Source organism: Paramisgurnus dabryanus, chromosome 22 (genome assembly GCF_030506205.2).
Source record: "Paramisgurnus dabryanus chromosome 22, PD_genome_1.1, whole genome shotgun sequence".
NCBI lineage: Eukaryota > Metazoa > Chordata > Actinopteri > Cypriniformes > Cobitidae > Paramisgurnus > Paramisgurnus dabryanus.
In genome coordinates, this window is record NC_133358.1 from 3,185,962 (window position 1) to 3,200,535 (window position 14,574).

The 14,574-nt window shown below is 41.9% G+C and overlaps 1 protein-coding gene across 1 annotated transcript; it reads left to right on the forward strand.

The window, feature by feature from the left end:
• Positions 1-812: 812 nt before the first annotated feature.
• LOC141281371 (uncharacterized) lies at positions 813-10,647 on the forward strand. The gene is given in 3 exon segments (XM_073813083.1): positions 813-882; positions 3,686-3,843; positions 9,718-10,647. Coding segments are annotated over 3 exon segments (1,158 nt in total).
• The last annotated feature ends 3,927 nt before the right edge of the window (positions 10,648-14,574 follow it).

Here is a 14,574-nt window from a genome sequence, read left to right on the forward strand (position 1 = left end):
TGTGCTCTTAATGCCGCGTCGTTCCAGTTGCAGCAAATAGCGAGCGTCTTAAAACGTATAGCAAAATCAGTAACAGAGTCATTACGTTGCCGTAATCTCACCAACTCAGCCGCTGCCATGTCTCCCTTGAGTGAGCGGTCAAACAACTTTAGCATCTCTTCCTCCAGAGCCTCGAACGAAAATGTAAAAGGAGCTTTAGCCCCCCAGGCGGCCATACCCCAGTCTCTCGCCCTGCCAGTGAGTAACGTCAGGACATAGGCCACTCTGGAAGTGGATGAAGAAAATCGACGGGGCTGGAGAGCAAAGACGAGAGAGCACTGTTGTAGAAAAGATCTGCAGGTGTTAGGATCGCCATCGTAGGTGGAGGGTGTTGCCGTGTGTGGCTCCCGTTCAAATGAAGCGGCTTCTCCGGATGAGGTAGGGGCTTCATGGTGAGGAGTCACTTTATCCAAACGGTTGCTGAGCTCTTTCAATTGCTCAGACAGGATGCTGAAATCTCTGGCAGCAGCAGACAATAACGACGAATGTTGGTCGATGGCCGCCCCCTGCTGGTGAAGGGCGGTCTGCACCTCCAGGTTTTCAAAACTTGCTGACTCCATTTTTGGCGCGCTCATCTGTCATGAAATGAACTCAGGAGTCAGATGCAAGTTAACAATTTATTTAGAAAAATAGAAAAATAGAAGATAGGAGAGCAAGTCACTGATAGATCCACACACGGCACACTATAGTCCAGTACAGATCCGAAGGAAGAGAGAGAGCCACCCACGCACTCCGTCGAGAACGCCAGCGCAATCACCACACACAACAGCAAGATGATACACGCCCTCCTGCAGGTGGATGACAAGCGGCGATGGAAGATGGAAACTCCAAGTTCTCAGACGGGTAATCCACTGTGAAATCCTGATGTAATAGGGCCACTCGAAAACCACTGGTCACCGCCTAAAAACGAAGCGAACCAGTGGTTCCGAGAAACAACAGTCGAAGAGTTAATAATCCACAATGGTAATGAGGTGAACTCCACTCACGGGTGATGATGCAAACCGGAGAGAAAGGGAGACAGCTGGTATACCGCCTAAAGACGAAGCGAACCAGCTGTAGCGAGAGACAAACAAAGTCACTAACTCCAGTACTCCACAAGCGAGCGGTCCGGGTGAAGACGCGTCTCCGAACGCCGAAACCAAACCTGGGGTAATAGAGGAGAAAACAGAGAACGACTGACAAGACAAGGCAGGGCAGCAGGACTGTGATAAAACAATGAGCGCGCAACGAAGGACAGGACTACGTGCAATATAAAGGGAAAGGTAAACGAGACACCACCGGTGAACAATTACCGAAACAAGGGGGCGGAGTTAGTGAATACACGAGGAACCGGCACCACAGGTAAACAACACACACACACACAGATCACACAGCCATCGATCACCCAGCAGTCATGACAAGTGGGGCATAGAACATCATTTTATTTCAACATTATGATTTTGGTACATAAAATGTATTTGGTGTTGTTCATATTTCAAGATGAATAGCAAAATGTCCTGCGGTGTGACTGTAACATTGATGACTCATCAAATGTAAATATTAGTAAAATAAAGCAGATATGTTTGGAGCAGCTAATAAATGCCTTGGCATTATTTTGTATATATTTGCTTAATTAACTTAAGTTTTCAAAATGCTAAAAAGTACTAAAATAACATTAACAGTACATTTAGTTTTGTAACATAAATGCTGTCCTGCAGTGTGACATAAGATATTAGATTTTTGTAATGGCAGTTACATGGACAGCTAGGTGTCTTTTAGTCAACCCCCTACCAGGAAATCCCCCAGATGTTTGGATGTGCTAAAGAGGTTAAAAGGTGAGTGTTAATCTGTTATTAATTTGATAGATTTCATCATTTCTGTCAGACCATGAACGTGTCCATTTTTGATAGTCCTGTGGTGTGACTGATCTAGTTCATATCACGGTTTATGAATGCATTGTTTCCTTCCTGATTCACATGGCTGTGTTGTGTGTGTGTGTGTGTGTGTGTGGGCATGTCCGGCACTTACCTCCAGCGCACCTGATCACAATCACTTGCTCGTTACTGGTCTAAAAATCTACTCAAGTAAAAAGTAAATCATTTTTAACTCAGAGTAAAAGTTACTTTTTTTAAAGCGGGGAGAGGTGGAGGATTCTAGTATAGTTAAAAAAATCACAAGGGAATATAAATCTCAAACTAGTTGTTTTTAATTGTAGGAACATCTTTACAATTAAAGTGCAATAACAAAAAGTTAATAAAATAAAAAGCTTTTTTAAACTAAGAAACATTTATGGAATTGTTTAATGATTTTTACACGTGAGTTATGCACTTTTGAAGGTGGTCAGCAGCTAGTAAATACAATCACTATAGTAAGGTTGTAATTGATGTATTGCTGGTAACATACATTATTTTATTAAACTATAGTTTAAATGAGCATATAATGAGATGAGTGCCATGGCTATGTACTTTTGACACGTTTATTGTCTTCTAGCTTTCCTGACCTGGGTACCTGATGTCAGACCTTTATTCTTCTTTCACTCTCTCTCTCTCTCTCTCTCTCCCTCTCTCTCTCTCTCTCTCTCTCTCTCTCTCTCTCTCTCTCTCTCTCTCTCTCTCTCTCTCTCTCTCTCTCTCTCTCTCTCTCTCTCTCTCTCTCTAGCATAAATCCTACCTTTGGCGCCCCATTCAGACAGCAAACGACAAGCAGTAGCAGAGCGACGTGATCTCATTCATTTCAATGGAAACCTGGCGACTTCCGGCGACACGAGCGAAAGTGACCGTTGGCGACCGTATGGGCGTGTCCAGCGACGCGAGAAAGTTAAGAAAAGTTTAACTTTATGCAAATGTCGAGCGACTTTCAGGAGCGACTACCAATGAGAACAAAGCAGTGGCGTTCACGTCATCCTTCTCTCATCAGTTGGCGTGGATGGAACTCATTTGTTTATGACAAGCAGATTTAGAAACGCCTCATTGAAAGAGACAAGCGACACACTGAACGAGGGGTCATAGGAATGAAACACTCGCTTCGCGTCAGTGGAAAGTGGTCGCTTAAATATGGCCAGGGGTTTCTTTCATAAGATTTGAACTGAGGCGGGTCTGCATTAGCGCGCGCCTGTCTCGCAAGAGAGAGACGCAATAGAGAGACGCAAGAGAGAGACGCAAGAGAGTGGCAACACTGTTGTCGGAGCTCCGTCGAGATCATCATCTAAATCCTATTTTCCTACTATCTTGTTCCTATCTATATAATATAACTTATTAGTTCATCTTAGGAATACCTTACCGTGACGATTATTCAACAGTATCAATAACTGAAACGATTTATCGCTGGTAAACACCCAGTATTAGCATATAGCCCGCTAGCGCAACGCTGTTCCGTGCATTGGAGCTCCGTCGAGTTCATCATCTAAATCCTATTTTCTTACTATCTCGTTCCTATCTATATAATATAACGTACCTGTTTATCTTAGGAATACTTTACCGTCACGATTATTGAACAGTATTAATAAGTAAAACGATCTATCACTAGTAAACACCTAGTGTTAGCATATAGCGCGCTTAGCATCAACAAACGAAGTTGGCTGAAGTTAGCACTTTTTCACTGTCTGTTTACTGTAAATCTGCCTTCCTTTTCGATCTAATGGGGGACTCATCCGATGTATGTTTTTCAGACCTTTCTTCACCAGAGCGGGAAGCTGTGGAGGAGTTGTTGCCCGGCATTCGCACCAGACGGTACAGCGTGCCCCACATCACCCTGGCTCCAGGCACCCGGAGACGACAGAGGCATGCAACGAGCAAGCACCCATCTCGATGCAGCTTCACGGACCGCGTTCGGGCGAACGGAGACGCCATAGCCCAGCATGAAAACGGTAAGACTCCGCTTGTCATTGTAACCTGCACTACTTGCCACATGTACAGTTTAGCTTCTTCCGTCAGCATAGAGGGGTTTACATGTGCTAAGTGTATTGAAGTAGTAAGGCTGACGGAGAAGGTTGCAGAACTAGAAGCGCGCATCCGAACGCTAGTTGAGGACAGTAAGACCGCTAATGTTACGAACACTGTTTCGGGTGCGCCTAGTGCTAAGCGTAATACTCATGGCTCGGTTCCGACTTCAGAGTCAAGGCGGCTGACTAACTGGGTGACTGTCAGGCGGCATAGTCACATTCGGCATCCAAATCACGTTCCTGTTTTAATATCAAACAGATTTTCTCCACTCAGCAATACACCGGCTGAGACATCTGTTAAAGGTGCCCTGGTTATTGGAGATTCTATACTCAGGAACGTTGGCATTGAGGCACCAGCCACCATAGTCGATTGTATACCGGGAGCAAGAGCGTCTGACATTAGATCCAAACTTAAAGTGCTGGCTAATGCTAAACGTAAGTTTTCTAAGATTGTTATTCACGTCGGCACGAATGACACCAGACTCCGCCAGTCGGAGATCACCAAAGATACTATTAAAGAGGTGTGTGAAATTGCAAAAACAATGTCAGACAATGTAATTTGCTCTGGTCCCCTCCCCGCCTACCGGGGGGATGAAACTTACAGTAGATTAGTGTCTCTTCATGGCTGGATGTCAAAGTGGTGCCCTCAGCATAACGTAGGGTTTATAGACAATTGGAAGCATTTCCGGGGAAGACCTGACCTGCTAAAGAGAGATGGCCTCCATCCGTCTCCAGAAGGAAGTGCTATAGACCCTTTTACAGCTCACGTGATCAAATAGCCTGCGCGCGCATTTGGGCAACAGAAGTGGTGTTATTCCCCATTGGTTCTAACGTGGTAGCAACTCAGAAAGTTTATTAAAACGGTTTCTCAACATCAAAATGTCCTGTTGTTGCGTTTGGTTGCACTAATATAATATACTAATATACGTATATATGTATCTGGCAACTTTATTTTTGGCCATCTGCTAACGTCTTTTATCCACTCCACTATAGTACACGGATCTGGTAGCTGTGTTGAAAATTTTGATAAAGTCCATTTTTTTTAAATAACTTACTGTTTGTGTTGCTTCACTGTTGATTCTTACGATACTTCCGTTGCCTAAATGCACGCGCATGCGCTGCCACGTCATCATTGTGTACAAACAGTAAAAGGGTCTATACTCTCTAGAAATCTGACCAATAGTCTTACTTTTGATATTGTCTGACTATGCAGGGCCCAGGTCAGGGAACAGACAGATCGGCTTACCCATCAGTCTGTTAGCTGCCTTGACATGTCAAGATCACATATATCCCAGCACATAGAGCCTTTTTTACCAGAGTACCAACACATCTCGACTGTGTCTGTTCCTCGAACAAATAAATACAGAGCACCGTTTACCTCGTCTCGTACAAATCTTATTAACATAAAATTAGAACACAATAACAGATGAAACTGAAATGTTAAAATTCGGCCTTCTAAACATTAGATCGCTTATCAATAAAGAACCAATTATCAATGAAATAATTACTGACCAAAACTTAGATGCACTCTGTTTAACAGAGACCTGGCTTAAAGCAGACGATTACACCAGTTAAACCTCTTGAAAAGCACCCCCATTCTGGCCCGAAACCATGAAAATACCTACTTTCACTAAAAGGGCTGTTTTTACTAAACCATTTATAGTATAAGCATAACTGTGGTATCATTAGATAGAAGACACTTTGAGCTTCTTTTTTCCATGTTTCAAAATTATTTTAAGAGAAAACATTTAAAAAGTAAGAGAGGCTGAAGTACATTGTAATAAATTTTTTTTTTGCATAACATCTTTTTTAACACTAAAAATCCTAATGTTAAATATATGTGTGAAACCTAGAAATGCAATGAGGCCAAAGCCACAAGTCTAAAGAAGTAATATTTCATGTTTGAAGTCAATAGACCCAAAAATGAGGTTCTTGCAAGAGTTTTTGTAAGACTAGTGCCTTTTCTAAGTGCCAGTCAGCCACAAAATAAAAGTCTTTAGTTTACATGCATACACGGTCGTTCTTTTTATTGTTTATCCTTATATAAGCGTATAAAATGCCGTATCCACACCAGGAAATAAAGCTTCACACAAAGATCGTTGAATTCGTGTTCTAATTGGCTACACATTGGCCCTCATTTATCAAAAGTGCGTACACCAAATTTCCAGCGTACACCTGGCGTACAACCAAAACCACGGTGACTTTGAGATTTATCAATATGGACGTTGGCGTACGGCACGCTCAAATCCTACGCCAGCTCAGGAGGTGGTGTACGCACATATGCGCAAACAATTCCTAACACCACAAAACGCACTGACAAACTAAAATATATGATATATTATGACCCACTGTAAAAAAACAAAAACATAGTAATTATAAACTTCAGTGTTTATTTTTATGCAACATGTACTTCAATGTTTAATTTGTGAGACTTTACCAAAGCATTTGATTTGTAGGCATATGTATTCCTTCAGTTTAGAGCCTAGGCGCTAACCTGACGTTTCAGGGCAAAGCATGTGAACGGAGCGGAGCGGAGCCTTGAGCGGTGCGGTAATATTACCATCAAAGCGCCTCTCTAAAAACTCCGCTCGCTCAGCACCGCTCGTTGAACCGCTCGTTAATTATTATAATATTTCGTAATTACTATTACAATTATTATTACTTCAAATTATGAATTAGCCTAGTAAAACATGTGGATGTCGTGGAAACAAATTGTTAATTTGAATTATATCCGGAACTCTTTATCAAACTGGATCTTAGCTAACAAACAACTGTATGTAAATACAGAAAAACACACTACAAAAGTTACTACATCATTTTAAAATATTATTTTTAAAAAACTTAACCGAACCATTAAGCAGACATATAATTTAGATGTAGGCAACAGTAAATAATAATAATAATAATAAATAATTATTCTTCTAAATATCAATTAAGTGTCATTAATAATAAAAATAATAATACAAATATTACAAAATGTCATGCAATTATTAATGTGTCTTTAATCCCGCTCTTTAAACTCCCAAATAAAACAATTTTGTTTCTTTTCACTTCCCTGGTTTCTCGTCTTTGCCGTCTTCTATGTGTCAGTGTCGTAAAATGAGGGCGTGGGGAGGTGGAGACTTGAATTTATATGGGCGTGTTATTTTAATGATGATCGTTTTCAGCCGCGGCATTTATGAAGGGCAGATATTGCTTACACCTGAATTTCAGAGGTACGCACAGCTTCATAAATCAGGCGGTGAGAGGAGTGTAAGCATAATCTTACGCCAACATATACGCCCGTTTCTACGCAAGAATGATAAATGAGGGCCACTCTGTCTATCAATATTTTCCATGAAGTCATTGGAGGAACGCGCGAGTCAGATGACGTCACGATATTTGACAGCGCTGTTTGGATATTATGTATTATACTCCCGCCTACTTGTACAATCAAGTTTGAGCGCTGGTTTTGAACGCGAGTGTGATCTCATATACAAGTGTTACGATGTAAATAGTCCCAGATTGTATATTATAATCTATTACAAGACGTGCATCTGAAATCTGATGTAAACAATGGAAAATATATCCATATTTCACGGATTATACGCATTTGTGGACAAAAATGGTCATTGGATGTACTTTGTTGGAGAGTTTTTATGGGTTATTCACACATCTGAAACAGACTGGATTCGATTCGCGTTCCTTATACCAGCACAAAGGTAAGGAGTCAGTTTATATTATGCATGTTGTTATCTGGACTTCTGTAATAAAATACTATATTTATGATGCTAGAGCAATTTAATCTCAAAACGGACACCATACACTGATGCTTAACCCTTAGACGATGTATAGTAGTGTTATTATTATTGTTGTTTGTACACAGTAGGCTATATATATATTGTTAGCAGCATTAAAAAAAACTGACGTCTTTCTGTCCGCGAGCTAGTGCGCGTCGAGAGTTTAAACTAATCCACCCCACAAGACTATTATTATAAACACGTTCCTCGTCTAAAAGGAAGAGGGGGTTGTGTAGCTACAATATACAATAAAATATTCAAAGTAAACCACAAATCCAACCTAAAATTTAATTCGTTTGAAATAATACTGCTAAATATGGAAATAACTGATCGTAACAACAAACGGCTTTCGTTCATTTTAGCTACCATATATAGGCCTCCGGGCCACCACACAGATTTTCTTAAAGAAATAGCAGACTTCCTATCTGAGTTTACAGTCACTGTAGATAAAGCTTTTATCGTTGGTGATTTTAACATCCACGTGGACAATCCAAAAGATGCATTAGGAGGTGCGTTTGTGGATGTTCTAAATTCTCTCGGCATTAAACAAAACGTGGCAGGGCCCACGCATACTCGTAATCACACATTAGACTTCATTCTGTCACTCGGACTCAATATTAATGACATCGAAATATCAACCCAGAGCGATGCCGTTTCAGACCATTGCCTTGTGTCATACACAATACTTCTAGATAGGACCGCTCAGTCTACAACATGCTATAGATTAGCCAGAACAATAATTTCCACCACTAAAGATAGCTTTATTAGCACTCTTCCAGACCTGTCTCAAATGAAACATGTAGCAGACAATCGTGAAGATCTGGATATTATAATAGGAAAACTTAACAACGTCTGCTCTAGCACGTTGGATGCCGTTGCTCCCATTCGAAAAAAGAGAATCAAAGAAAAACTGCCCGCCCCATGGTATGACCATCATACTGCAGCCCTTAAAAAAGTAGCTAGAAAAATGGAAAGAAACTACCGAAGCACAAAGTTAGAGGTATGGCGTTCAGCATGGAAAGAGAGTGTTCAACACTACAGACAGGCTATTAAAACTGCCAGATCTACCTATCTCAGTACGCTTATTAAAGAAAATCATAATAACCCTCGTTTCCTATTTAGCACAGTTGCGAAACTGACTAGAAACAAAGAACAAACAGAAACCAATAGTAAACTCCAACACAATAGTGATGACTTCATGAACTTCTTTACTAACAAAATTATGTTTATTAGGGAAAACATAGAATCTACGCAAGCAGCCACCACTCTACCCAATAGTACATTTACCACTAGATTATCATACGAACATCTTGAGTCATTTAAACCTACTACAATAGAAGAGCTCTCTAAATTAGTAACGTCATCAAAATCATCGTCCTGTATACTAGACCCCGTTCCCACAAAATTACTAAAAGAGGTATTTCATGTAGTGTCAGACACGGTACTAAATATCTTTAACTCATCTCTAGAATTAGGATACGTTCCAACAGCTTTCAAACTAGCAGTTATTAGACCGCTTATTAAAAAACCAAACCTTGACCAGGGAGATCTTAATAACTTTAGACCAATCTCAAATCTACCTTTTCTTTCTAAAATTTTAGAAAAAGTAGTGGCCAGCCAGCTACGCATATTCATAGAGAATAATAATACATATGAAAAGTTCCAATCAGGTTTCAGGCCCCACCATAGCACTGAGACAGCGCTGCTTAGAGTTACAAATGACCTCCTATTAACATCCGATCGTGGTGAAATCTCAATCCTTATATTACTAGACCTTGGTGCAGCCTTTGACCATAAAATGAATAGATTTTGACCCTTTGAATAGATCATAAAATCTTACTCAATAGACTAGAAAACTATGTTGGCATCAGTGGGCAGTCGTTAGCCTGGTTTAGATCGTACCTAACCAATCGATATCACTTTGTTTATGTAAATGAGGAAGAGTCCTATCACTCCCCCGTTAAATACGGCGTACCTCAGGGATCAGTTCTAGGCCCTATCCTATTCTCGTTATATATGTTACCTCTAGGAGACATTATCAGGAAACATAACATAAGTTTTCACTGCTATGCGGATGATACCCAGCTTTACATCTCGTCGCATCCTAGCGAAACCCACCAGTTTTCTAAGCTAACAGACTGCATTAGTGATATTAGGGACTGGATGGCACATAACTTTCTTATGCTAAACTCCAATAAGACGGAGATACTTATTATTGAACCGAATCGCTACAAACATAATATGTCAGATTACAAGTTGCCCATAGATGGCTGTACGGTTGTGCCATCTTCCACAGTTAAGAATTTAGGCGTGATGTTCGACAGCAATCTAGCTTTTGATAGTCATATCTCCAACATCTGCCGCACAGCATTGTTCCATCTTAGAAATATCTCAAAAATACGCCATATGCTGTCTGCATCAGATGCAGAAAAGCTTATCCATGCTTTTATGACCTCTAGAATAGACTATTGTAACTTGTTACTCGGGGGATGCAATGCAAATCAGGTAAACAAGGTACAGCTGGTTCAAAACGCCGCCGCAAGAGTGCTTACTCGATCTAAAAAGTATGACCACATCAGTCCAATTCTGGCGTCTTTACACTGGCTACCAGTTAAATATCGCATACAATTTAAAATATTACTAATCACCTACAAAGCCTTAAATGGCCTAGCGCCCTCGTATATTAAAGAACTACTATCAGAATACAATCCATCACGTAAACTGCGCTCACAAAATTCTGGTCACTTAATTATCCCTAGAATATTAAAAGTGTCTAAAGGTGGTAGATCCTTTTCCTACTTAGCCCCTAAGCTCTGGAATGATTTACCAAATAATGTTCGAGTATAAGACACAGCCGATTAATTTAAATCTAAACTTAAGACATTCTTCTTTAACAAAGCATTCACATAGAATGTCCAGTAAATGTACTTTTCCTGCAGTAATTATTTTTGTCTAGAGCAAAGCACTCACATACCTCATATGGGTAATATGCTATTGCCGCAATAGTTAGCCTGTCTGGAACCGAGCTGAATTTAAACCACTATAATGTATGACCCTCGCATTACATGCGAACGGCCCCTACGCTAATAGAATTCTGTTTTTGTCTCCCTGTCTCGTCCTCGACCCCGAGGACAATGAGACAAACAGACCCAGTGCCTGCTGCTGTGAAGGTCATCGCACCACTGATCTACTGGCTGTCCTTCAACGTGATGCCCAGCCGATGCGCGACCAACGTCCACCGGCTGAACCAGTTTAATCCGCTTACCCGCTTCCTATCCCTACCGTGTCTATATATAAATATATATTAAATTCTCCCTAGGGTTTTTTGTTCTTCTAGGAGTTTTTCCCACCGGGTTTTCTCCTAAGGGGTTTTTTTAGTCCCAGGGAGAGTCAGCCAACTTTGGCTTAACTTAGAACTTAACTGTATACGTTACATTATTATTATGCACGCTTGTACGGTTTTAACCTAAGCCGCTATATTTTACTTCTTATACTATCTATTGATTTTCTGTGTTCTCCTCTACATCATCTCATGTAAAGCTGCTTTGCAACAATTAACACTTGTGAAAAGCGCTATATAAATAAAATTGAATTTAATTTAATTGAATCGTCCATCTCCATGGTTCTTTTTGCGCGTTCCCGCCCATCAATCATCCGTTGCGCGTCTTTATCACCTTGCTTTTTTAAAATATTTTTTTACTCAGTAACGGATATGATTTAAAATGTAGCGAAGTACAATCCTTTAAACAAAACATACTTAAGTAAAAGTAAAAGTACACAAAAAAACTACTCAATTACAGTAACGTGAGTAAATGTAATTCGTTACTTTCCATCTCTGCATATGTGCAGCAAACCATGAGCCGGGCATAAACTTTCAAAAACAAATGTCACGTATAAAATAGAAAGGCTACATATAAGGAAAAGAAACGCTACTCTGTGCACATACAAACCACAATACAAGGCCAAAACTTCAAAACTAGACCAATAAAACCCCGAATCGGGCCATTAATTGCCAAGAGCAGAGGAGTGATTGAAAGTTATGTATGGCATTATCTTACTTGACCCTTTCTTCAGTCGAGCAATGGGGTAGGTGTGATCTGCCAGAGCCAAGCATGGGGTGGTAAAGGCATCTGCAATACTAAAGGTCCTCTTAGGACAGGAAGGGGTGGAGATACTGAATGAGACAGAGGATCCCTTCAGAGTTTGAACCTCTTGTCTGATTGTGCGGAGAGCCAGGTCCTCAGGCTTTCTTTGTAGGCCTAGTTTGTGAGCAGCCTCAGCGAGGAGCATTGTTCGCTTGGAGCCGTCGTCCAGAACAGCATACGTGTCTAGTGTCTTGTCTCTGTTGCGCAGAAGAACCTTTTCAGCAGAACCCGTGAATGCACCGATGGTCTGTCCAGGTAGAGTATGTATGCTCCAGAGCTTACCAGGCAACTCTTGGTCTTCGGCGGTTCTACCCTGGGACGCATGTTGGCATCGTGCAGTATCCTTAGGTGCCTCTCCTGACACAAGTCACAGAGCCTCTTGAGGTCACACTGGGCTGCCTGATGGGCTCGCCCACATTTCCAGCATCTCTTGTTTACTCTTATCCACTCTCTAATTTCCTCTCTGCTAAGTTTCTGAATTTCGAGGCACTTATTTAGGAAGTGGTCGTTGTTCTCGCAATAAGGGCAATACGGGTTCGCCTTGCCTTTCTTTGTTTGTTTAAATGAGCTGTGACTCTCTTGCTTCCCAGTCTGACCAGGTACACGACCCTCTGCACCATGAAGTACGGTAGCTGCCGGCCGGCTGCGCCGTTTCTCTGCTCGGTAGCCTGTGGGGCCTGTGGCGGTATGAACATCAGAGAGTTTGTCATAGCCTTGACACCAGGACTCATGTCTTAGCCATTCTGCTAAATCTCATAAAGTATGAGTATGCCCAGGACCATAGAACATCTGTCGCCTGAAGTTTGCTCTCATCTCCATAGGAAGCTTAGTGAGAAGCCGAGCCACATGAGAGCCACATCTTAGCTCCACATCACCGTCCTCAAGTTTCACATGATCTACAAGAATCTGGTACTTATAGAGCTCAGGGGCATCAGCAGGTAGCAGGTTTGTTAGAGCCAGTTTGAGCCTGGAGAACTCCATCGGGTCCTTATGGACGAAGAGGGGGATCATTGGCGCTGGTCCCTGGTATTGTACTCGACCTAGTGACATGGATCCAGGTGAGTATGGTAGGCCTGATGAGCAGTTAGGGTGGCTCGTGTTGGCCTGGGCAGGAAACTGAGCATAGGATCGAACTCCAGTGTTGGGTGTGGGTGAGTGATATTCTGACCTTTGAGAACGAGGCTGAGCATAACCTGGAGCCCTGCTTTCTTTGTACTGCGAAGAGTCTTGTGGGGCAGAGTGCTGGCGAGCATGAGCTGGGGTGCTAAGTACTGTTTGATTTTTCATGAGCTATAGGTCTTTCATCATCCTGTCTATGATGGTGATGACTCTGTGCTCCTCTTGGTCCCTTCTGGGCATATGAGGGTCCTCAGCAGTGGGCCATGGCGGAGGCAGTGGATCTTTATAGTACTCATCTTTATCCATAGCTGAGTAGTCATCCGTCATTGCAGGAGGGGGGATCCTTGGGGATCCTTGGGGCCACCGATCTGTGTACAATTTCTGCTGTTCTAATCTCTGAGCTTTGGTAGAGGTGGTCCATTGTTGTGGCGTATGCCTCCTGACCTCTGTTGAATTGTCATAACAGTCCTGCTGACTTCCTTCATACCACTGACTGTAGTCTCTTTCATCATCAGTGTGATGCGCTTCAATACGGGGCGTGGAAGTTTGTGGTTGTGACAATGATAGGCTCGTGCCTCTGAGGCTCTCATCCGAGCCAGGGACAAACTCATTTCTTGTGCCAGGGGTTGCAGTCCCTCTTACATGAGACCGTGGGATCCACTCAGCCCCTCCAGGTGTGAAGGGGGGCATACTGTGTGGTGCTGGGCTAGACCTCGTTGGTGGCTTACTCCGATGACATAATCTTGTAAGTATGTTGGTTGTCTTATATGCCGTTTAGGCCTGACTGGCGTGGCCCATGATCCTTCATCACTCGGCTGCATAGTCCCAGCACAGCTGTTATCCGGCTCGAAGGATCATAAAATGTAGCGAAGGCTGACCTGTAGGGGGCTAGTTGCGTATGAATATAACAGTGTACCAAGGTGTCGGTCAGAACACAACAGAGAGAGAGATCAATCAACTTGAGCCTTTTATTCGGCACACCAGAGAACATATATCAGAGGGGAGAGCCAACTTTCAATATGTAAGAGGTAGCACACAGCAGAACTCTGAATGAGAGCACAACTTAAAGAAGAGCAGAGCATGATGTGGGAGAGACGCAAGAGAGAGAGACACAAGAGAGTGGCAACACTGTTGTCGGAGCTCCGTCGAGTTCATCATCTAAATCCTATTTTTCTACTATCTTGTTCCTATCTATATAATATAACTCACTAGTTCATCTTAGGAATACCTTTCCGTGATGATTATTCAACAGTATCAATAACTGAAACGATTTATCGCTGGTAAACACCCAGTATTAGCATATAGCCCGCTAGCGTAAACAAATGGGGAAACGCTGCTCCGTGCAGTGGAGCTCCGTCGAGTTCATCATCTAAATCCTATTTTCTTACTATCTCGTTCCTATCTATATAATATAACGTACAAATTTATCTTAGGAATACTTTACCGTGACGATTATTGAACAGTATTAATAAGTAAAACGATCTATCACTAGTAAACACCTAGTGTTAGCATATAGCCCGCTAGCACTTGCTAACTGTCTGTTTACTGTAAATATGCTTTCCTTTTCGATCTA